The following is a 24516-nucleotide window of genomic DNA, read 5'->3' as shown; positions in this document are numbered from 1 at the left end:
CTTGAAGTGCTTTTCTGCCAGTTTGTAGCATCTAACTGGAATATAAATCCCCTGTGTGTAAGGTTGTAGCATCTAACTGGAATATAAATCCCCTGTGTGTATGTTGGGGTGCGGGGGCATCAATACGTTTGCTTTTCGCCCAGGTTTGCTACCCCCGTGAATAGTGTGGGTTCACTGTCCTTTAAAATGAGGATGGTTATTTGTAATTGGTGAAGCTTATGTTTGTTGTTTTGCAACATATGTAGCAATAGTAAAAGGTTGACATGGAATCATCCAGCCACAGTAAATTGGTATGAAATTTTATCAGGAATTCTAATGTGGTGGCGTAAGCGGCGGCTAGTTAATTTAACAACCTGGTGGACAAATGGTAAGGAATGACATGAGAAAACATTCAAAGGAACTTACATGCTATGAGGAAATCATCTGTTTGGCAGCCAGAGTCTCGAGTGTGGTGAAGGCGACCACTAATTGAGAAGTCTTCGTGACACAGCGAGAGTTGGTGCGGATTGGCATGGACAATTACTGTCCGCTCTCTTGCTACTGGTGATTCATCTGAGTCTGAATGTAAAATGACATAGCATGCTGAGTCTCAGTAATGTCATGTTAAAGTCACTTTCAACATGGGATATGAAGGAGAGATGGTTGAACCACTAGACTGTAATAATGTGCTTTATCATATTCAGCTTTGTTAATTTTGGTGTTGTTGAGTCTCAAAGTAAAACTGTTGAGAGTATAACAAGACAAGTTTTTTTTTTTTTGCAGAAATATAGTACAATGTACATTTCAATTGTACATTGTTTTGGAAGACTGCATGCATATGAAAAAATAAATCAATAAAAAAAAGCAAAGGTGGACCAGGAGATAGCTCAGATGTTTTGGTGCCCTATATATTTGACAAAGCTTTTCAGAGAAAATGTAGCAACATTTACTGCGTCTGTGGCACATTTAAGATCGTGCATTGGTAGGTTTATAGATTATTAATCATTTTAAAACAAATGTAAAATTATTTCAGAAAAGGATCCTGCTAACATATTGATAACCCTATTTAGCTGGAGGAACGCAATATTCGAAAATGCTTTTTGGTAGTTCTACGATGGTGTAAGGTTCTTTTAACTCAGGGATGTCATACTCATCTTTGTTGCGGGCCACATCGTAGTTAAGATTACTACTAATATATAATACTATATAAGACATAATACAAATAATACTCATTGTCACATACAAACAACAGAATTCAGTAAAAAAATCAATAATTTTCAAAATTATTTTGAAAGTGAGGTTTTAATAGAAATTGTTGCAATATCTCATGGTTATTAAAAGGGAAGACAATTTAGTTTTAGTATTTTAACAAGTAACATTGAGTTGACACATGATTTGCCTTTGCAGGCCACATAAAATGATGTAGCAGGATGGATCTGGCCCCCGGTCCTTGGGTTTGACACCTGTGTTTTAACTCCTGGTACGACCAGTGCCAAGCACAATAATAAAAAGGTTTTACTTTACCAACATATATATTCAATGAGATACTATGTGATGGGAGTGGAGTTTTGTCTCATGCAAATAAGAAAATGCTGCCATCTACTGCTGGGTATGCCACATGAGTGCAGAAGTGAACAACGCTGAATCTGAATTAGCTCGTCACCAAATTACAGTGAGCAAGTCTTGTGTGCAGATCTGAGCATGTGGCACATGCAGCGGACGCATTGGCAAACAGAAATATGCCCCCACCCTAGCCCCAAATTTAACCTATCTACTAATATTCAAGCAAATAACGCAGTGATAAATAACAAACATACCCATGTCCTGTTGTACTCGTTTGGGTATTCCAGTGATGGTCTTCCTCCTCCGCAATTTCCTTCTTCTCTGAAGAACTGACTGGGAATGCACAAGGGAGCACCGTGCACTAGCCTCTCTATCAAATCCAACTCCTGGGGAAAAAAAAAAAGAATGTCATTATTAAATATTTTCATTTTGAGGACATGCGATCCAGAAAATGAATGAATAAATGGGTCACTGTAAGAAGAGTCATCAAATTTCAGGATAAAAGAATGACATAGGGTACTTGTTTTTATTGTTGTTAAATATAAAAACAGGTCAAATTTGACTCTTGTATTTTACCTGTTACATTGATAGGGATGATACAGGAAGAGACTGCACGAGTATCATCCGAAGTTGTCTTCTGATCGGAGTGGGACACATTTTCCTTCGACCATTTGGTCTCTTTGTCCTGGGTGGAGGGGACAGCATGTGCTGAGGTCTTTGTTTTGTGACCTGTTAACACTTCATCCTCGTCGCCCTCGCCCGTTGAGGTAGCCTTCAAGTAAAAGTCAATCGCAACAAGCAGCATTAAAATAGGACAAAAGTCCAGTTACATATTTAGAAAAATATAACCATCTAGTGGTTTGCTCAAGAACTATTTGTTATTTGAATATTAAGTACACTGGCAGACAAACGATTTTTCGGGGGTTCCACAGAACAAAACAAAATTTTTTAACAAACCCCCAAAATTTTATCATAAAGATTCAATATATGTTCCCATTGGGGAATAGATGGAAATTTATTAAAAAAAATAATTAAAAAAACAGGGTGTGAAAAATACCCAAAAGTCAAGTCAAATATCTGGTCTGGGACCTGGGGGATCCAAGCATATTACAGGGGGAGAGGGGGGGAGGCAGTGGCCCCACGGGCCCCCTCCAGGTCCGCCACTGATTAAGCAGTTGACCATTTGTCTCAAGATAACTATAATTTACACAAATTGTGCATGTTTCTGCGTGGATTATTTGAAATTGAATGGGGTCTAGTTGTGGATACTCCAATTCTGGAATGTTTCTACTAAAATGAATGAATCCAACAAAAATGTAATAGCAGAACAAATGGGATAGACTGAAGTTGAACACACAACACAGGTCCAATACCTTTCTATTCCACGGAATGAAGATGCATCCCTCAATTGGATGAAGTGAGTAAAAGCACTCAAACTATAAATGAACAATGCAAGAAAAGAAAAGACAAAAAAATGTAATGAAAAATAATAAAAATAAAGAGATGAATTCATGAGTTTCATCGCATTAGAAACAACTCAATAAAACATTTTCTTGAATCACAATACAAGGTCCTTGTGTGTCCTACTTTCTTATATAACTATCGTCCTTATTATTACCGAAATCCTTGTTTAGATTCTTTTATTCTATCCTTCAGAGAATAACCATGCCTCATTGCTTAAGTGTTTGAAGTGCATTATTTTTTATTTATTTTTTTAAAAACCTTCCTTACCTTTCTTTGTATCGTCTGAATATCCGCTTCTCTCCCCGGTCTCTCCTACACAATAAAAACAGTTAATATCATGTGCAGAAGCTCACTACATCAAAAGATGTGATATGCTTTGAATATCTTTGCATGGACAAATGGTCTGGCTTCTCATTCTTACTTTTCTTTGAATGGTTTGGATTTCTGTTTCTCTCACTGTTCTCTCCTAAAAGAAGCAAAACAGTGGACGTTTTTAGTGTGACTCAAAAGATTATTCTGTAAACACAAAGCAAACAAAAAACAATGGAGCTGAATCTGAAATGGAATGACACTTTTTACAGTACATGATGGGATGGTGTAAACACATGAATGAACTTTTTTTTTTTTTTTTTTACCTTACTATGTTGATAGTCTAACTCTCGCTCTCGCTCTTCTCTTTCTTGCTGCATGGCAACACCACAATAAAATTTTGGGTCAGTTTGATTATAGGCAGAAAAAAAGTATACATAGTATATAAAATATGAGCTCATGTCATCATTACTGTTTCCTTTCTTGTTTGTCTACTTACCCTTCTGTCTAATCATCTCCGCATTTACAGGCCTTGTCTTAAAGTCTTTGGTACCCGTATGCTCATCATCAACAGTGAACCCCCATTTCAAAAAAAAAAACCCTAAATAACCCTAACCTTGATAGGACAGTAGGCGAACAAGCTTACAGCGTGAAAAATGTCCTGCCCCTTCCCTGCATGGTCTTTGCAGTGCCTTACCGCTCGTGCCAGCCGACTTCTCTGTTGCCGTCTGATGGAATGCGGTGAGGGGAAGGTGGGTATAGGGGGCGCCGTTGAGACAGAGATAGTCACCTTGTTCTTCTCCCGACTCGTGGGTGGCTCGTTCTGTTTTTCGTCTGAAAATTGTAAGCACGCACGCATGAAAATGTCCGTCCAAATGAACATTACTGAATTTCAGGTCAGGATAATTGTCACCTCTGCGCAAAGCTCGGAGGCTGAACTGAGCGTTCTTGTGCAATTCCTCCAGACATGGTGGTCGGGTGCGTGGATGGAATACGTTGTGTTGTTGGTGCCATGGAGCCTGATAGTGAACTGACAACTTGCTCTCTATATCCAAGTTTGATACAGCTGAAAAATGAGGGAAAGAGGAAGACATGAATGATGACATGATACTGCTTTTGCAAAGATTTTGCTCTGGATCTTCATGCCAAGTCATTGACGGAAAAACTTGAGTGGCGTGGGAGTAGTTATTCTAATCCTATCCTCAGTGATTCACTCAAAAACTCATCTATTGATAGTCTCAATATATTTCTGTGCTCTTTCTGTAATTCTTTAAGATGCCACAGGATGGCACCCCAGCCCTGACTAATGGGAAAGTAGTAATCAAAGTCAAACATCTCGACTGTTCTAAGATCTATGGATATCAGGGAGGAAAAAGATTTAACCTGGGTTGTGAGCAGACTTTATGGAAAGTCTTCACAGCATGTTTTTGCTAATAAATATGGGCACACATGTTAAAGATTCATATGGTCCGAGTCCTCAAGCCTGCTTCAAATGCCAAGTAGTCGTTTTGGTTCTGTGTCATTTAAACATCAAAGCGCTCAAAAGGCATCCAATTTTATACCATTTCATTTCTGAAAGTGTGTGTGTGCGTGCGTGCGTGCGTGGAGCAAGTCAGTCAGGTTGATGTGAAACTACAGCAGCCAACATTGATTTCACCTCAGCGCACGTGTAACATTTTGTCTAAAGGCGCACACGACTGCATTATAGGATCATCAGGGGCCATCTGTGATGATTAAATTGGAGCTGGAGTTGGCATACCCTGCATCACATGCAATTACACATGCCCACAATTACTCTGCCTCATGTCACAAATGATGAATACGTTGTTGGTCGATTTTAATAACTCGTTTTCAATCCTTAGCATAAAATGTTGCCTGATATCTGGATTCTGATCTTCATTACGCTAATTTTCAACATCTGTAAAACGGGATTGCGTTTCGACGAGTTGCGCTGTTGTCTGACAAGAAATAGACCCGTGAGTCATCGGCATATAAATAGCAGCTTGCATTGAGTTTTGTTGAACCAGTTCAGAGAGGAACACTAACATGTAGTACATGTAGAGTACGTAATAAATTGTAATCAGTAATCAAATATAAAAACACAGTCACAATACAAGATTAGGATGTGAAAACCACAAATAAATAATGCATGAATAGAAACTCAATAGTCCAAACTAGACTGGACTGAGACAAGTTAAGATGTTGGCAAATAGAAGTCATTAAGTGAGGCCGTATTAGTTTGTATGTGGGTCAAGAAGCACTAAGTGCAAAATCTTGTCAGACTGCTGTTGTGATCACAACATTTCTGGAAGAATTAGTTGGTCAGTTTGTTACAAGAGAACAAAAGCTGAATAGCAATCTCAATGCTGCTGGCTGCTTCTGATGACCACTTGGAGCCCTGCTCTGTTCTCAGGACTATTTTACTATTTCATTACTACTATTGTATTTACTATCTTATTATGTGGTTAATCTGCAATCCACAAATATGAATCAAATATGACCTCCAACAGCTTCAGTGCGCACAAATTTTGCAATAGTCGTACAAAAGAATGAGATTTTAAATTTTTTTTTTGGCTTACTTTAGATAACATTTCAGAGTGAATGAATGACTTTTATTATATTTTACTGCTTTTATTTTTTTGACCCGGACAGTAAAGGTAAAGCCGTCATGGTAAAATAACTACATTTAATTTCGATATGGTCCGTGTCTTTTTTGTTTATTAGATTTTACGTTTAGAAGCAGTTACTAAATTTGGAAACAACTTATTTGAGTTTAGTTTTAAGATAGAAATATAAAAATTGAAATAGTTTTTCTCATTTATCGTCAGGAAAGAGTTAGTAAAAGACTAAGAATAGTTTGATTTTAAGCTTTTATTTCTAAAACGAAAATAATATAGCACGAGACACAAATAAAAAAAAAGGTCATGGGTGCGGGTTTGTACGTATGTTCTTTGTTACGTAATCTTGTCTTTGTTCTTTATTCACTCTGTTCCTTATTCACTTGTGTCTCAATTCACTTGTTGGCAGTTAAAGATGAAAGAGGTGCTTTTCCCCCCGGAAGTTATCACTGGCCGCATTTGTCATACTGACCAGCAGATGGCGACAGTGTGGCGTTTGAAGACAAAAATGTGTACTGTAATGACGAACCATCAACAACTGCTAATTACAAACATGAATAACACAAAAAAACTTCTTTTATCTCTTTCCTTATTTTACAATAATTTTCTCCAAGTGTGTCTAGTTTGAATTCCACGCTGTCGCCATCTTCTGGTCAGTATGAAAAATGCTGTCAGTGGCAACTTTCGGGAATCTATGAGCCGTTATTTTTTTTTTTAAATGTCTCGTGCTATATATGTTTTCGTTTAAAAAATAAACTAAAAATCAAACGGTTATTAGTATTTTACTTCCTCTCTCCAGACAACAAATGAGGAAAATCAATCTGTATTTCAATTTTGATAATTCTAAAATCAAATAACGAGTTACCGACTTCTAAATGTAAAATATAATTACAAAGGAAGACGCGGACCATACAACTAGTAGATTTTTTGTTTTGCATTCTGTCCACAGAACACTCCATGATGCCATATTCACCCATTCTGGGAAACAGATTAAATGTACATTATGAAACAAGTTATTGAATCCCTACCTTTAGATGGCACAGAGGCACAGCCAATCCCGAGACAAGCCAAAGCCATAATTAGCAGCTCCCCGTTTCCCTTCTTTATTTGTCACTCATCCCTTTCTCTGCAGCTCTTGACTCACTCGCAAACTCAGCTCTAAATATTTCTCTGCAAAGCGAAACATTTAGACAAGCAACATCTGCAGTCACACAACCTCTCCCTGCAACCCAACTAACTGCCGATCTGCTGTCTGTCCCCTCTTTCCCCTCTCCTCAGCATATGGCCCATCATTTGATTGAAAATGCCTTTGCTTGCTTAGTTCAGTCAAAAAGTGAAAGTTGTTTTTGTTGTTTCAGTTGGAATTATTTTGCACTTTAAAAGAGTAATATTATATCACAAAACGTTTGGTTCAAAATGAGTCCCACCCCCCCGTAATATGAGTGCGATGGTAGGGTCCCGCCTGGGCATGGCCTGTCCATGACCGTAATCTCCTCATGATGCAGTAATACGTGGAGGGGTGGGGTGCATGAGTTTGGCTCGGTGCAGTCAACTACCAAGCATTAATGCATTAATCCACCACATGCGACTGCGAAAGAGTATCACATGCTTCTTCTGTGCAGTAAGTGACCGACAAAGTATGCACGTGCAGAATCCAGTAGTCATTGAAACACAAGGCAATTGGAAATCAATGGTGTGAAAAAAAAGCGACATCTTTCACAAACATAGAAGGAGAAAGGTTCATGCCTGTAATCTGTTGTAATCTGGAGCTCTGGCTGCCACTGATTTTGGATGTACATTTTGTAGCATTGGCAATTTGGCAGTTGTCTTGAGGAACTTTAAGATTTCAACCATGTCTTGCTGAGATAACCAAAAACATAGTCAGCACGTTTTTTTTAACTGAATAACAAAATTCGACAGAAAGACAGTCTAGACATCTGCTGCCTAATCATACCTGACATTTTTAACACATGAGGGTGGAAACTGTCACTTTTGTTGCCAGCAGCAACTTGGACATTAATGGCTATATGTTCAGTGACTTCATTGAGCAATAATGCCACATTTGACACATATTCCCCATTCACACCTGAGACACATATCACGTGACACTAACCAGTCACATGACACGACTGACACATCACAAACTGCAACTACTGCAGGAAAAAAGACTAAATTAATCATTTAAGCCATTTACACAAATTTCTAAAGTAGTCAATTGTGTCTTGTTTGATTAAACAATTTTACCTAATAAAATACTACCTTGTTAAATTTCAATTTCAGTCTCATGATTTTTTTTATTTTTTTTTAGATTTTCATTGCAACCCTGTTGCGCCTTTGTACTTCTCCGCATCCATATTCATAATGTAAGTCTCCTCCTTACCCGTCTTGTTTTTTGTGCTGCACACCTGCACTATTGTCTCATGGCCCTCTACACCCCACCGCCTGCCCCCAACCTGCAATTCATTTTTGGCATAACAAATGTGTGCGATTGAAACGCTCATTTAAATTCATGTTTAATGGCCTGCCTGTATTGGTTAGCAGGGCTGAGTCACAATGTCCGGCATAAGCCTTTTTTTTTTTTTTTTTTTAAATCACTGTTACATCAGAGCGATTTGGCAAACCGGCGTAAATAAATGCAGGTTAGATGTTTGGGGAATTATCCTGCTTGTGCACACTATTGCTTCTGAAAGTTCTTATACTGCCCCCTAGTGGCAAAATATATTTCACTCATTGCGGATTAACATCAACATAAATAGGACTGATAAATCACTAAATAGTACGTGTTTGTTCGTATGGTTTGTTTTTTAAGTGCAACAAATGATTGGTTGCCTCTCTTCCATGAAACTCGCATACAATTGTTATGCAATCAGTTCTCATTATCCTGTAACAATTGTAAAGGGTAGAAAATAAACCGCTGCACTGAAAACAGATTTTGGCTAAATTTGCTCTATTTTATTTTGTCAAGTGGTTACATGAAATAAAATGTAACTATTGATATATTGTCTACATTTCAGGACGATTTTCTTTCATGTAGACACTTGACAAAATAAAATTGAGCAATTTTAACAATTTTTTTCAGTATGGATTGAAATGTATAAAACTGAGAAATCTTAATTGAATGTCTAAAATTAAAAGATGTATTGCCACATGTCTTCAAATCTGTTTAGAAAAGCAGCACTGTGTGTTTTACATCAGTGTTCCTAAAAAGGTTGAGTATTAGCTGTATGTAAACTAGAGGGGGAAATTATTCAAATCTCTTCTGCTCTATTCTACTTGGCTAACAGCTACTCCTATTTGGATATGTGGACTTTTTTTTTTTTATCAGCATAGCCTTATCACAAAACACCATAGTGTAGTGAGACTCAATGACCTTGCGTATCTATCTACCTGTTGCCATTCATACAAAAGAATAATATTAAACTAATCAGGCCTAGATTTCACACTTAGTAAATTTAGATGAGATCATCATTTTTGTTCAGTAGGTATACTTTTTTCCCTAACATATTTGTTAGCTGGTGTGGCTTGAGATATTTTTCAAATAATACTCGGGTCAATTAAGTTCCCCAAAAGACAATGGTGGAAGAAAGATGCCGTGCACTAAAAGTTATTATTTTGCGTGTGTGTTTATGTCTCAGCTATGTTGTAGAAATGGCACAAAACAAGCCTGTGTTATTTTTAACCGTGTCTCCATGGAAACGGACACAGGCAGAAAAAATGGGGACTTGTGCTTTTCTTTGGGGGAAGACTCCTTCTGCTGGTCATTGCGTGTGTACTTTTTGGGCGTTATCATAATTATTATTAAATAGGTATATATATTTTTTTACAATCCAAACTTTTTTTTACTGCCCAGAGTAGTTGGCTTTTTATTTTCTTATGGCATAAATTATGGGCTATAAAATAACTATTATGATGACTAACATAATTTTGGCTCCTACTCACCATGCGTACCACCACTCCAGCATTTTTATTTTTCATCATTTCATTGATCATTTATCGTCGTTCGCAAAGTTTGAACTTTTCCGGGTCGTTCATCTTTTCAATTTTCCATCCCAAACAACTGAAGCACTCTAGCTATTAATCAAACTCATCTCATTTGTTTCACTAGGTCATCATTTAAAAAGTTAGCGAGGGATTACTGCGCCTTGGAATTGACTGTAAACTGTCAAAAAAAAAAAAAAAAAAGATGTGATGCATAGGGTGGAGACTACCTTAGATAACACTAACTGCGCTCCGAGTGTCCTCGGCAAACCAGCAAATGTACAGCATATAAATGAGCTGGGATCATGCCGGGGGGAAAAAAATTCAGACTCCAGGAATAAGGAAATTGATAATTGAAGTAGTGTGTGCATGATCAATACTTCATGGCATTATTTATAATCAGGATCAATGCGTCTGTACAGTGATTGAGATGTTGTCTTTATCATTGGCGAGGGCGAGGGCTCGTGTTCACTGAGGACATTCCCCTACATACGTCTTGCTTTAGAAGCCATCTGACAGTTACTGAGTGAACATATCGTTTCTATGGAAACAACTAAAAGATTAAAGCTGTGAAGAGCCAGAGCCTTGCCAGAGAGAATCCCACAATGCCTTGTGCCTGGGGATCTCTGGGAAAGAGAAAGGCGGAGGCGCATTGTCAAAGTAGTGTGTGCGTGCGTGCGTGCGTGCGTGCGTGAGCGTGTGTGTGTGTGTGTGTGTGTGCATGCCCACTTGTGTCTTTGCCAGCTGCAGAGGTGTTGTGCTTCAAATTGGCTCTGTTTTGTGACTGTTTGCTACACCAAAGTCGATGCCCATCAGTCACTCTTTCCCAGACGCCCCCACCCAAATACTACCGTGCTAATAAAAAAAGTATACAAATCAGAAAGGTGCGTATGACATGACAAGCACATCATTGATACATTCCGTATCTTATCTTAAGCACATGATAACCTTGACCAAAAAAAATTCCATTGCAGAAGCAGCTTCCCACTCCCAATGTGAGACTAAAATGTAAACAATTCAAAATATGTTTATACAGGAGTGTCACTCTGACCTTGTCCTCTTTTCCCCCCCAATTTATTTGTTTTTAAATGTATGTGCCTCCGCCCCATATCCTCATCTTTACCCCCTGCCCCCACGCCCCTGGGTGATGCCAGTGCTGTTGTCAGGCTGGAGCTGAAAGCAGCCAATCACGTGGCACCATGCTGAAGAGCTCTGGGGTGATGTTAGGCAGTTTCATGCTCATACGATGAGCTTTGCCAAATGTAGGTCATGCTTCTCCTCGCTCGCCCCGCCTTCTTGAGCTCGCTCACATTTGCCTACACACACACATAAACCTCATCACCCCTCGCAGACGTACGTACGCACAGATAACGCACAAGTGCATTTTCTTGCGTTTAGATGCGACAGATGTGCTAAACTAAACTACCTTAACTTACAAAGTTGACTTTTCTTCCTTAAAGCTGGGAACTCAATGCACTCGTATATCAAGGCAATTTTACTGAATCAAATGAAAGGAGCACCCCTAAATAAATGTTTGATGTGCTTTAAGTCAAGAAAAATAGCACTGTTCTGATATCAAAATATAAATTAATACAATAGAAAAACAACAACAAAAAAAAGGTTTTATACTGACCATTATACCAGTGCCATTTGTGTCCAAACCCCAGGAAATACCATTTCTAGCAAATGTACATAAATGTATATATGTATATACTTCATCCCAATTTGGCGTACTATTTACTTCAATTTATTTTCTTAATATACAAAAAGTTATGATTCACATTTTAGTTACGCAAATACAAACGCTTACATGATCAATAGATGTTCCCTCTCCTCCAAAACATCTTTACATTAATGTCAGTCAGGCTTTTAATAAACCTTGAAAAGATCTGGAGTTAAACATTTGGTATAGACAATTAATATATTTAATATATTTAAAGTTGACCCAGAACGTGCTACAGTAATTGTGCATGGAGAATTAAAGGGTTTTAAATTAAAAGGGTTTATTTAAAAAAAAAAAAAAGAAATGGGGGGGGGGGGTACAATTCTAAAATCAACCAGTAAGTGCTTCTTCTTGTTCTGAACTCTTGTTGAACCACTCAACTGTGCTGCAATATCGCACTTGCGGGATTATGATGTAAATAACAGTCACAAGAGGAAGTTGATTATACAGAAATGCATTTAGCAGTCTGTCTTCACTGGAAACAGTCAAAGGAATGTTTGATGTATTTGTGACAATCTCTCGATAATCTCTGTTCTTTATTTATTTGGGAGGCGGCGCGGGGGCGGGGTGGGGGGGGGGGCTGTAATTAGACTGGCTCGGAGATCATCTATTGTCATTTTCTAAATACAGTCATATACATCCTAATCATTTTCATGGCCTACTATCAAACAGAAACCAGATTTCCCAGGGAAAAGTCCCGCAGGCACAGGGAGAACATGCAAACTCCACGCAAGAAGGCCGAAGCCGGAATCGAACCCGCAACCTCTGAACTGAGGCGGACGTAAAAGTAAAATGGAAAATCAATCAAGCAAATAAATAAAAATGTGAAATATGGAAAAAATACGCCACTGACCAGTTTAGTAAGCATCTAACTCCACAAATGTTTGACTTTTTCTTTGGCTTTGAGCGCCAGTGATGGCAAAAAGAAAATGTATGACGGCAACCGTCCAAACTCTGTTTCAAAGCCATCACTTCATGAGTACACTGAAATGTAAACATAGAGCTTATCCAAAAAGCAAACACAGAGCTCAAGATGACTTATTCTGGCTTCTGGCAGCCAGATTAAAGGCTTCATTCATTTTAGGAATATCTGACAAACTCAAAGAATGAGTTTTACTTTATTTTAGTTCTAACTTTAACTCAGTTACGAATGTTAAATTATATAACTTAAACGATTGCCTGTGCGGTTTACACAAGTTTCACAATGGTGAGTGCTTGGGAAACAATATTTTAAGTTTTACATTATTTCTAATTGGAAAATGGATTTTGAAATTGACTTGAAGTATTGTAGATTTTTAAATATTCTCACGTTGATTGATTGATTTACACTCCCAAATTCCTGAAAAAGAACCTCTGGTTGACTGTTGCAACTTTGATCATGTAAAATAAAGTCGAACTTAGGCATGCCCCAACTTACCTAAGGTTTTGAGCAGTTGCTTGGTCAAGCGTCTCATATGCCACTGCTCGAGTGAAAAAGAATAAGTTATTGAATAATGCAACATGACAACACTTGCAAGGAGCAGGCAAAGAGCTCACACCCAGACACATGAACTAAGCTAAATAATAATAATAATAATAAACGAAGCTAAATTTTAAACGGCCCTTAAAGGCACAATCGCAACTAGTTATAACTTTTATGAAGCCAGTTTACTTACTTATATCTTATTTTATGTTTTTTGGGGCTTCTATACAACAAGGATTTCCATTCATTTTATTAGGATACATTAAGTTACAAGCTTGGTTACACGACAAATTTAACTCACAAGTCAAATTACCACTGCACCGTGTTGTGTCACACTCCTAATGATTGTTTACGTTTCCACAATAGCTTCCTTTTATGGACGAGATGTACTTCTTATGTTTTGACATACAACACGACTGGCATACAGGCGGGAGCTTTGTTGTCTGCTTTAAATAAGTGCTCGAGAGCTCCTGACAAATATGCAACCTTCCCTGACACACAAACACACACGCACGCACACACATAGAGCGCCTCCTCAGAGAGAGAATCATTTCTACTTGCCTGGTTTGCCACAACTAGGTTGACCTATTTTTGTCCAGACCTCTCTCTCTCTTTCTCGCTTGCTCAATCTCTCTCTTGCTCTTTCGCTCTTTCTCTCGCCCTCTCTCGCTCACTGCAGCCCCATAATTCACCTCTGCTTAATAATTCACAACAGCTTTAGAAGCCCCCACTCAGCGGAACCACTGGCTCAGGAAAACAAGAAATAGATGCAAATACAATCTGGGGCACATTTTGTGTATTATGATATTCCCTTAAAAATGTATACAATTACGTATTTATGTAAGGTATAGGCGATAGCACATACTAATTTTGGGTTGGAAAACTTAAGGTTGACGTCAAACTAACATGACCCCTTGAGACCCTTAACCAACATTCACCACCCAAGACGAAGAAGCGTACAAAGCAAAGGGGGAAATGTCGTCGTCGAGATAGATGGCTGTGCAGGTTGTGTGCTGTTATTGTAAAAGCGCAGATTATTTGCAAGTCTGTGCACACACTTGCTCCGCCTAATGTGATTGGATGGCCAGATTTGGCAGGAACCAATAAGGACACAAGGAGCAAGAGAGCAGGCAGCAAGTGTACTCATGCTGATGCTGGGCACACCCTGGAGCTGTGAGCGTGTGTGTGTGTGTGTGTGTGCGCCAGTGCATATAAAATGAAGATGGATCATAAATTTGTGATAACGGGTGTATTTTACACACCTTGGAAAGTCACAATATTCATTTTAAAAGAGCTTTCCAGGGTCTTGTTCATCTGCTCTTCCATATTTTAACCTCCCAGGATTTGGTGCATTGGCAGTTACAGTACTTGGACATTGCCATTAGAATTTAGGGTAACTAATTCACCTCTAATACTGAACAATGACGATTATTGTGGCGTGGACAAAGCGTTAGCAAAATAAGAGACGAGGACGAAAACCTAATTTTTGAAATGCCGGGGGGGCTGGAGACTAATCTAGCAATGTAACTGGAGTGATTCAAGGGTTGAATAGAATTCTATATCACCTAGGACAACTGTGTTCCCTGCATTTCCTTCCAAATGGCTCATTTAAGTGCACTGTGGCAACGGGCGCTCAACTTACCAGGCAGATTCATCCAATTTACACACACTCAGAACTTGATAAATCAAAATATGGCTTTTATGCGGTCGCTGGCTTCCCCAAAATGATTGGCTCTCACTCGTGTGCAACTTGATGGAGAACAACTGTGAGCATGCGTATTCTTTGAGTAGGCAAGATTCAAAAGGGGTCCTAACAAACATGTCAAAAAAAAAAAAAATGCAGGGTATGTTCGCTTCTTCTTTGGATTCCATCACTTCAAAGATCATTTTGCATATGCAGTGATGTTTTTTCTATCAGGATAGCCTCCAATTGTTATATGTCCAGTCAGGGGCTGCCAAAGCCTTCTCCCTGTGTACACTACAAACGAAACTCTAAACAAGCCCTTATTCCAACATGATTTAGCCCACTCGTATATTTTTCGCCCACTAACGACACGAGCGAGACATTAATCTTCTCCTTTCGATGTCTACATGTAGACGATGTTCCTTAAGATATTTAATACGAGATTAAAATTGTCTCCGAAAGGAAAGAAAAAAAAAGGCTTCCGTGCTTCTCTTCCAGCCATGCTATGAAGAGAGGGCAGGAGAAGGGAAGCTGTGTTGAGTGTGTGTGTTATGTCGTCTGATTGATGTGACAGTGAGAGCGAGTCTCCTCCAAGAATCTTGGCCTTATTGCTCTTCTCGTACACACTGCCCCATCGCACATACAACATACTCTGTCTCTCAGCGTTAGACGCACACCTCGGTGTAAAATGGCTGCAGTTTCCTTCTCTTCTATCTGCTTCTGTCATCATCTTTCCATCCCATATCACAGTTTCATCTCCTGCTCACTTCAGTCTTTGTTCCCCACCTTCCTTCTATTCCTTCCAGTTCTTCAACATGTCTTGCATTCTGGAGGAGACGATAGAAATGTTTCTGCTGTGTGAATGTGGCGAGATAATAAATGCAAGGAAATGTTTATTGCTGTGATTATGATACACCAATCCGCAGTGGTGTATCTATTTCCGATCTTTAGTATGGCCAAATAAATGGAGAAGAAACCACAATGTCTCGTGAGAGGAACCAAAGACTCATGTTACGATATCAACAAGCTCTAAAGCTCAGACCTGCTGTCATTCCGACTTCTCCTAGACCCAAGATAACGAGATCAGTGTTCATCTTATCCAATCTATCTGTTTACTCCAGAGTTAAGTAAGGCATTTATGCTTTAAATCTGTTCAAAGGCTTTGAAACTGCAGCACTGCATGTATTTCACCACCATGAGAACCAGGCCTCCACTTTGGCCACCTCCTGTTTCGTAGGTCTGTGGCAACCCTGACAAATAAAACCGGAACACATCACAACACGGCAGAACGTAAATTCACATGCTCTAAAAATAGAGATTCAATTCAAAAGCTTTGACACAAAGTGATCAATCAGTTGTTTTGACGTGTTAATAACCGCAGTGGAGGGATATCACAAAATGTATCTTCGCATTATGTCTAAGTGTCACCTGTGACTATGAGGTTATGCGGCAAGCTACAGTCTCATTAGGAACGATCTGTTTTGAAGCTGTGGCCGTGGCTGTAACATAATGAGCAGTTGGAGAGAAGAGGGAATGTATAATGCATTATCCCCACCCTCCCACTTTCATCCTAAGGATGAGAGAAGGGCCAGTTTCTCTGGGACTTCCAAGCGTTGGTCATGGATTTGTGCAACAGTGTGTTTGTCTGACTGCGTCGTTCGGGCCTCAATGTGTACGTGCTGTTCTGCATCCCTGTGCGTAGACGAGAACTGCGCCTGTGTCTTAAAGATTGATAACCTTCAAACAAAGAAGCAACCAGAGACAACATAGCAACTAGCCTTGTGAGTCTAGACAGTTCTCATCCCGAATGCATTACAGTACTATTTATATGTACTTGAGGGTAGGGAATTGTCAAAAAGATGATTGCAGCAAAATTATTTCCCATCAGCATCATTTCCATGGTAAAGGGGAAGTCAACCCCCAAAAATATCTGATTAAAGTTTGCTGTTGATTGTTGGGTGTTATTCTCAGACATCATATGAAGTTCCTAATAAGAAGGCAATACTTCAAGTCTTTTGTACATTTGATACAAAATCCATCCATTATCCGAACCACGTGTCCTCACGAGGCTCGCGGGTGTGCTGGAACTGATCCCAGCTGACTCGGGGCTGTCGGCAGGGGACACCCCAAACTGGTTGCCAGTCAATGGCAGTGATACAAAATTGCACTTCAGTAATTCCTATGGAGAGGTCACAAAACTCTTGAATTTCCATGCAATGAATGGAGCAGCATTTCTGCTCATGCACAGTTTGGCGCAGCAAGCATGGTGCAATGATAAACATCAGATGGAGTGTAAATATGTTTCGCGCACACACACGCAGACACACACACACAGGTTCAACTGGGGTTGTATCATCCTCAGGATCACTGCTCCTGATCCACTGCCACCCATATGGCTCTGCTTTATTTCAACTGGCATGGATTAAAGGTCTAGGCTGCTCACCCACACGTCTTATCTTAATTCTCAGATGAATTTATTTCATATCTGAAAATGGCAACAAAGTTCACAATGATTTTATTTGACTGAAGTTTCATGCTAAAATGTTAAACGTATCAGTGTAAATACAAGGAAACCCCATCAAATTGGTAGATGTCTTTCTAGTTACTAATTACTTATTAATCATCTTAAATTTTCTGTGATCTGAAGATTTCTCTTTCATGTGACAACGCATCTGAAAAGTTTCCCCCCCCACCCCTTTATTGCTCACTGCACAGTCGCGTTAAATCACAATGTATTACATAATCTTGTGTGTGCCACCTGTCAGTTAACTGTGATTAATTTTGGATTCTAGTGAAGGTGACACCAGAGAACACCAAGTGATGAAGAAGCACTTCTTGAGACAGAGGTAAATAATATGGATTGTGATTTGAATGTGTTGGTCTATTTATCTGATCACGTCTATCACAGGAATAATCTACACACACACACACACACACACACACTCACAGACACATAGGCACACTCTTATCCAAGGGAGTCTCCGGTAAATCACACGATCAGTTAATTGTAATTTGCTGCTACTGTAATTATTCAACTCCATGGTGATAATTACAAGATCAAAGAATGGGGGCAATATCTGTCAAGACACTGTAATTATTTTTACCATGTTGTATTGAGAAACACAACTGTGCAATGTCAGCTGATTTTGTTTTATGTTCACTAAATGTGTTTTGTACCGTTCACTTTAAATGTTTGTAAGCAGCACTGTGGCAGATGGTCAACATTTGTTGCCAAAAATTATTGCTAACTTATGATGCAAATCGCCACGGATGGACTAACAAATAGAACCGCGTCGGTATTATAACACTTTGAGCAACAGACACAGTATTTGAAAATGGTGAAGCAACAAATGTAGACAGACAGTACAGCAATAGTCAGCATATATTATTTATCCTCTGCAAAAAAAATCTTACTGTAGTTTACTGAGTTACTTTCAGTAGTTGTGAAAGTCTTCTTTGTTTGTGTCTTCATGACCATTTTAGTAATAAACCATCGTTTCATTCTATGTATGTTTTCTATTCTGAAATGTGTTACTTTCGTGTGTCGATTTCCTTACTAAATTATAAAAAAAATTCATTGCTTGTTGGAGGAAGCTAGAATGGATTGATGTTTTTAGTCATTTCAAAGGACCAGTGATGTTTTGAGATACAATTGTTTTGATCTCAAGGTACCACTGTATTGTTGCATGCTCTGCTGTGTTGCGGCTTTGTATGTGATTTTCCAAGGATTAGAATTAACGTAACTAACATCAACACTAATTTCCATTTGCTGGTCTATGGCGTTTTTAAATTACATGTTACCATTAAGCAAGTGGACCTCTGTTAAACACTTTGTTGTTTAAATATGCACAGTTGAATTCTCTTTAGAGTAAACTTCAACTGGGAGTGAGCAAGCACACTTTGCATCTCATTTGGAGAACTGTGCAAGTGAAGTGAGTCATTTTTCCTTTTTCTCAAAATGTTATAATTCCATAGTCTTGACAGAGAGTCTTGAAATGTCTTCAAAGTGAGTGGGAATGGTCTGATTTTAATCTATCACGCTGGTTGTGGAACGTATCCTCTTCCTTATGCCGCAGTTTGAAACACTGATTAACTTCACACTACTTGTGCCGGCCTTGGAAAAATACGAGCGCGAGGCTAAAATTGACAGCTGTTCAGCAAACAAAAGTGCAGGACAGAGAAAAGATGGCAATACGGCACTTTCTTCCCGATACTTTTTTCCCTTCGCTGGAACAGCTGTGGTCGCCCGAAGCGTTTGGCTCGCACATCTCTGGCCTGTCATCCAGAGGTACTCATCATGCAGGACCGTGCGTTCATATGTGCATGCAGTTAGCATGGAGTGGACCTCCACATACTTTTTTTTGCCATTTTCCTCTGTAAAGAAAATTTTCAGAGAACTGAATTGCTAAGGGGAGAAGAAGCCTGTTTTTGGATGTTAAGATTTGTGTGGAAAGTGGTCGGCATTTGTAGCATTTGACTGAATGGATAGTGACATATATGGCTTATAAATAAAGTCTTTTTTGTCCTCACTGATGGACTGACTATCCTCTTTCAAATTGGATTAATTTACCCTGCCTTAGTAAATTGCATGATCTGAAACCCACAGCAATAGCTTTTAATGGGATTTTGGAGCAGTTTTGGAAGAAGCGTGGTTGTTTGTGTTCTATTCTGTGTTCCGACGCGACTGAAAAGCGATCAGGATGTTCTCTCACCCAAGCACAGACGCATGCAGCTGTAGCGTGTGGCGCGCGTGTTTTGTTGTGCAAAACCCAACTCGCTCTTAGTCCAATTAGGACAGCTCCTCTTTGCAGCATGCTAAGGATCTTACAAAGCCAATCTGTTTCTGAGGAAGTCTTCTAGAGCAGCTCACCCGTTAAAACAAGAGCAGACAAAGATTTTCACCCTCCATCTGTTTGAATGCTATGCTGAAGTTTACAACGCCACCTTTAATTTCATGTGTAGGCTATACAGTACCACATGTAACTTCAACATACACATTTACGGGAAGCCGGTTGAGCATTTCTATCAAGCTTAGGTCCATTCGTGGTCCTCACGAGTAATACAATTCAGTATGCTAGTAAAATGGCTATCGGGCAGCATCTTATTAGGACTGTAATATTTTTCCAACTGCTAGGACCACTTTAGCCCAGTTTGATTGTGTACTAGCAATTAAACCTTATTAGTGAACTATTAGTTGGAGGCGGTCAAGTAAAAAGCATAGCTAGTAAGAAATAGTCTTTCTACGATGTGAACAAAGAGCATACTCGTGCATTGATATCAAGGGTCAATAACCTTGTCAGATCTACTAAAACATAGCATAAAAACACATTTTCTATTTTGTACTGGACAGAAACGGGGACATTCAGAGTTTTGCCTCTCTCTGTGGGATTACGTGGAAACTCATCTCTCCTAAGTGGAGCTCCCTATGGAGGCGTGCCAGGGACAAGTTATCATGGGAATAATGTTTTAGGGTTGAATAGGAATATGGTAAAACTCTACTTGAGTTTGTATTTGTTTGATTTTAGTTGAAGAGTCTTGAGGTAACCCATAGGTGTTTGGATTTGTAATCTTCCTTAAAAAGCATGACGCTCCATAGATGGTGATGTAAAGACAAACCAGAGGAAGTGGAAGTCTGTGCTTTCCAAGGTCAGTTACTTGATACCATTTGCATCAGGGTGGAATCTGACAGTATGAGGTGTATGTAAACACTTGATTGGCCTGAAAAGGCACATGACAGAATTCTTCAATAGTTTCCTCAAAATAATAACCGGTTATAGTGTACAGTCCATTTGTGGTAAATGTGCTTTTGTGTTTTTAAGAGAACCTTCGCATATCAAAATTGACACATTTTCAGGTGGTTGAATAATTTAAATTCAAATGAAATTGTCTGACCTTGTTACAGAGGGAACTCATTTGCTAAGGAACAATGTTTGCTGCCAGTAAATGCCCAATTTACATTCTTGACAGAGTTAATAAGCTCTCAAGCATCATACTCAAGCGCTGAGCACTAACACTTGTCAATAAAAGTCCACTGTTATGTAATATCAAGCTGGAGGAAATGTTACTCATGTATCCTCATGGAATCACGGTACGCTTACGCATCAGAGCCTCGGGGTTTGAGAGATGTCCACTCGTGGCGAAGACACTCACAAACTACCACCCACCCACAGAGGTCACTGACTTCATCATTTTGGTTTAAAGCTAGCATTTTGCGGAGTCGACAGACATAATTGAGTTTAACGTGCCATTGGAGCATGACACAAATACACGCATGTGAAAATAAGTGGGGGCACATTGATATAGTCAGACAGTCAATCTTTGGTTATTGAAGGGGATTCCTTCCAAGCCCTCCAGTGATTGGTGGAATTCAGCGATATAGAGACCATATAAAAAAAAAAAAAAATTGGGGGGGTTAGTTTTGCCCCTATAAAATGCTTTAAACACACGGAAACTCAGTAAAATGCATTAAAACGTGTGAAAAAATATTGTACCCTTTCTTACTCTGATGTTTGCAAGATAATTATGAAGGAAGACGAATTAGATTCTCTCGCTAGCACAGTTCTCCAAAAAAGCACAGCGTGCTTGCTTCAACTATTTATTTGTCAGTCCCATTTTGTTTTTGTACAACTGATGAATAATGAGAAGGGGTAAAAGAAATTAGCACAGATACGCAAGACAGACCAAAACATTTCTTAATTTGCTGACCTCTGCTGATTAGATTCTGTACTTAACTATTAGACACAACCAATTAACAGACATCAACATTGAGATGTTTGTGTTGAGTGTTATGCCACATGAAAGGGCCTTTAATCAACTAACAGGCGAGCAAAAGGAAGCCATTGCAGCCATCCATCCGAACACATGCAGCAATATACAGACCAATAAGTCCTGCATGCATGTTTTATTGCAAGCCGCAACAGGGACACAGACAGGAGCACTTAAAGTAGCAGTTCCAATCATAACACGAAAGTCGAGGAGAAGGTCACAGAGTTCAATGTGTTGACTGTGTTTGACTTTCAGCTTAATTCCATTTGATAAAACTTTTTCCCCCTTGCATTCTATTTTGTTATGTTTTGCTATGTTGGTGTATTTATATTTACAATGCTATCCTTTCCTTATTTAAAGAAATCTTTTTGAGGCTGCGAATGTTTCATGATTCCCGAAAATATATTTTCAAATCTAAATTGTAAAAATAGAAAATATTAAAATGGCGTTTTTAGTCTGAACTCAATTTCTTCCTCTTTGTTTTGCCCTCCAGGCTACGGACTGATGGAGAAAATGTCATTGTGGGTTTGCGCTTAAAATTTGCCCTTGCTCATAAAACCGTCTATGTGCTATGTTAATGTAATGACACGATAAAAATGTGCGCATCCCCAACTATCTACTAACGGCCTATGCATTTCAATTAAAGCGACTCACCCTGTGCGCACACAGATTAGAGTCACATTGTGCCTTTGATTGGCTGAGTGCCCACACGAGTGAATCGTCTCTTTTAGCCCAATGGGCTCTTACAGCGGTAAGAGAAGTAAATTTGTTACTCTTAAATCTCTACATATCATTGATGCAAAGGTCTCTCGTGATCAAAATATTCATCATGATCACTCGGATCAGCAGATACGATCGCACAAACCATATTAGAGGGTGGTATGGTCCAGCTCTGTGAGCGTAGTTGTGACCAGGAGCCTCTGGCAGACTCTTGAAGTAGCTTGTCTGAGTGGAGTCATTTGAGTGTCAACAGAGTCAAGTAATATCGTCAGACAGCATTTAAAAATGATGGATGGATGGATGGATGGATGGATGGATGGACGGACGGACGGACGGACGGACGGCAGTTATTCAAAGATGAAAGCTGCTTTTCTTAATGGAACCTCCTTGTTTGTTTATTAATGTTTGAATCAATGGTGAATATTTTCAGCAGCAGCTTTCATTCAAAAGCGCTCTTCTCATATTCTCCCTGTTCAGAGCACAAGCGCCACGTATTTCTCTTATGTGTCTCACTCTTTCATAGTGTTATCAAACTTTCTCCTCTCCTGCTTGTGTCTGGGTGGAAATCAAAGTGCATTAAACATTAAATATGCTGTCAAGAGGCACATGTCTCTCCATGCTGCTGCTGATGGGGAAAGTAGGGCAGTGAGGAATGCGAGGTATAGATAGAGGAGGAGAATGGACACACGTTAGCAATGCATGGAGGCCAACACTTGGGGGTTGGCAAGAATGCATGATTTTCACATTTTCGTCAAACAAGCTACAGTGAGAAATTGGTAGTAGGGTTCGGGAAACACTGAAAATCAGTCCCGTTGTGTTTATTTTTTTTAGCATTAGTGAATGACGATCTGATGAAAAACAAGACGTACTGTAAATAGAGTGAGGTAACGTCAACCACAGCTAAGATGTTGACTGACTTATTGGATGAGATCTTGGGGGCTCAGAAGGTGGAAATGTTTCAGGGAAGGGGACAGCAGTGAGTGGGAGTATTAACGACAATGATGTGCTTGAGGGGCTTTGCTGATACTGTGGCGGAATATCGACCCTCGGTTAGCAATCACAGTTAAAAAGAAAGAAATGGACATCCTAGGACAAAGCAAGTGTGCATAGAAGCTGCCTTTCAGTTGTGGGGAGACCATAACAGTTGAGATCATTTAGAAATGCTGCACAATTAGCAATATTTCTGATTCAATATTTCTACTTTTACACAAGTTTCTGCCTTTTTACTTGCCACTTCTTAGTTGTGTCAGTTTTCTCCAAGTACTGCCACCTCCTTAAAAATATGGGTTCAATGAAGAATTAATGACCAGAGCTCTGAGTTACGGCCGCCCTAATAATGTAAATCTGTGAATTTTCAGCAAATTATTTCTTCCCCCTACAATGACTTCCGTTTATATATATATATATGGTATGATTTCTGAGAGAACCTTTCCCCGTATGATCTTTCTAGCTGTGCAACAACAACATCAACAAGTTCAAATGCGGGCCCAGGGAGAGAGTGACAGAGTGATTGACTCAGCGGAAAGGTTAAAGCACACATCTCTCTCTCTTCTGTTACTATGCAGACTAGAGATATGGAGCAGTCCCCTGCTGGCCATGCAGTCAAGTTTGCTTTTAGAGCATTCATACAAAAGAGCAGAGTACAATCTAGCCGCCACGAGATCAATATCCCAAAATCTCTTCTGATGTTCAGTGCTCAGATATCTACTGGTAGTCTACCATTTCCTAGCCCCGTAGTTATAGAACACAATCATTTCAATTTGATGAAAAGCATGATTTATTTTTCTTTTGTTTGAGTATAGGTAGAGCCAATGTTATTCATTTTTGTGTTCTGTATTACTTTGGCGCCGTCTTGTGGCATCTTGAGTCGGAGGAACTATGTTGGAGTGAGGGGAGATGCTTCATTTAGTTAAGCCATCACATCATCTAATAGGAAAAAAGCAATTGGCCACCATCTTGCAGCATCTATAGGCAATTGCAAACTTTCTGATATGGACTTGTCAAAAAATAAAATACAACGATATGGGACACTTTCTCACATTGTATTTTTAACTACCGTACTTTCCGGTCTATAAGTCGCAGTTTTTTTTCCGTTATTTGGGGGTGCGACTTATGTGTGAAATTATTACCACATTATCATATCATTTTACATGTTATTTTCACACTAAACCGCAAGATGGCGCTCTAGGCCTGTGTTGATAATTGTGTTGATGAGTCTGATGTAAGCAACATGGAAAAGGAAGCGCCACAT

General features: G+C 39.3%; 2 protein-coding genes across 6 annotated transcripts in view; one reads left to right on the top strand and one right to left on the bottom strand.

Moving 5' to 3' along the window:
* Nucleotides 1-24516, top strand: part of ace2 (angiotensin I converting enzyme 2) — a 48903-nt gene that overhangs the window by 10047 nt on the left and 14340 nt on the right. Inside the window, exons 1-3 of one of the 3 annotated variants that reach the window (XM_049717256.2) lie at nt 6179-7554; nt 8242-8296; nt 17573-17626. The gene's annotated coding sequence lies outside the window, so the exon portion shown is untranslated. Of the gene's footprint in view, nt 1-6178; nt 7555-7737; nt 8297-17572; nt 17627-24516 lie in introns of those variants that run through there. The other 2 variants (XM_049717257.2, XM_049717258.1) reach the window with 2 other exon arrangements.
* nhsb (Nance-Horan syndrome b (congenital cataracts and dental anomalies)) overlaps nt 1-24516 on the bottom strand; it is a 37596-nt gene that overhangs the window by 8670 nt on the left and 4410 nt on the right. The window contains exons 2-10 of one of the 3 annotated variants that reach the window (XM_049717252.2): nt 4229-4381; nt 4013-4149; nt 3642-3689; nt 3428-3472; nt 3274-3318; nt 2916-2978; nt 2119-2314; nt 1797-1928; nt 406-558 (exon numbers count right to left, since the gene is read on the bottom strand). In XM_049717252.2, the coding sequence (XP_049573209.1) occupies nt 406-558; nt 1797-1928; nt 2119-2314; nt 2916-2978; nt 3274-3318; nt 3428-3472; nt 3642-3689; nt 4013-4149; nt 4229-4381 (972 nt within the window). The remainder of the gene's footprint in view (nt 1-405; nt 559-1796; nt 1929-2118; nt 2315-2915; nt 2979-3273; nt 3319-3427; nt 3473-3641; nt 3690-4012; nt 4150-4228; nt 4382-24516) is intronic. The other 2 variants (XM_049717255.2, XM_049717253.2) reach the window with 2 other exon arrangements.

The sequence above is a fragment of the Syngnathus scovelli genome, chromosome 4 (assembly GCF_024217435.2).
Source record: "Syngnathus scovelli strain Florida chromosome 4, RoL_Ssco_1.2, whole genome shotgun sequence".
Classification (NCBI taxonomy): domain Eukaryota; kingdom Metazoa; phylum Chordata; class Actinopteri; order Syngnathiformes; family Syngnathidae; genus Syngnathus; species Syngnathus scovelli.
This window is presented reverse-complemented; position numbering and strand designations above follow the sequence as displayed.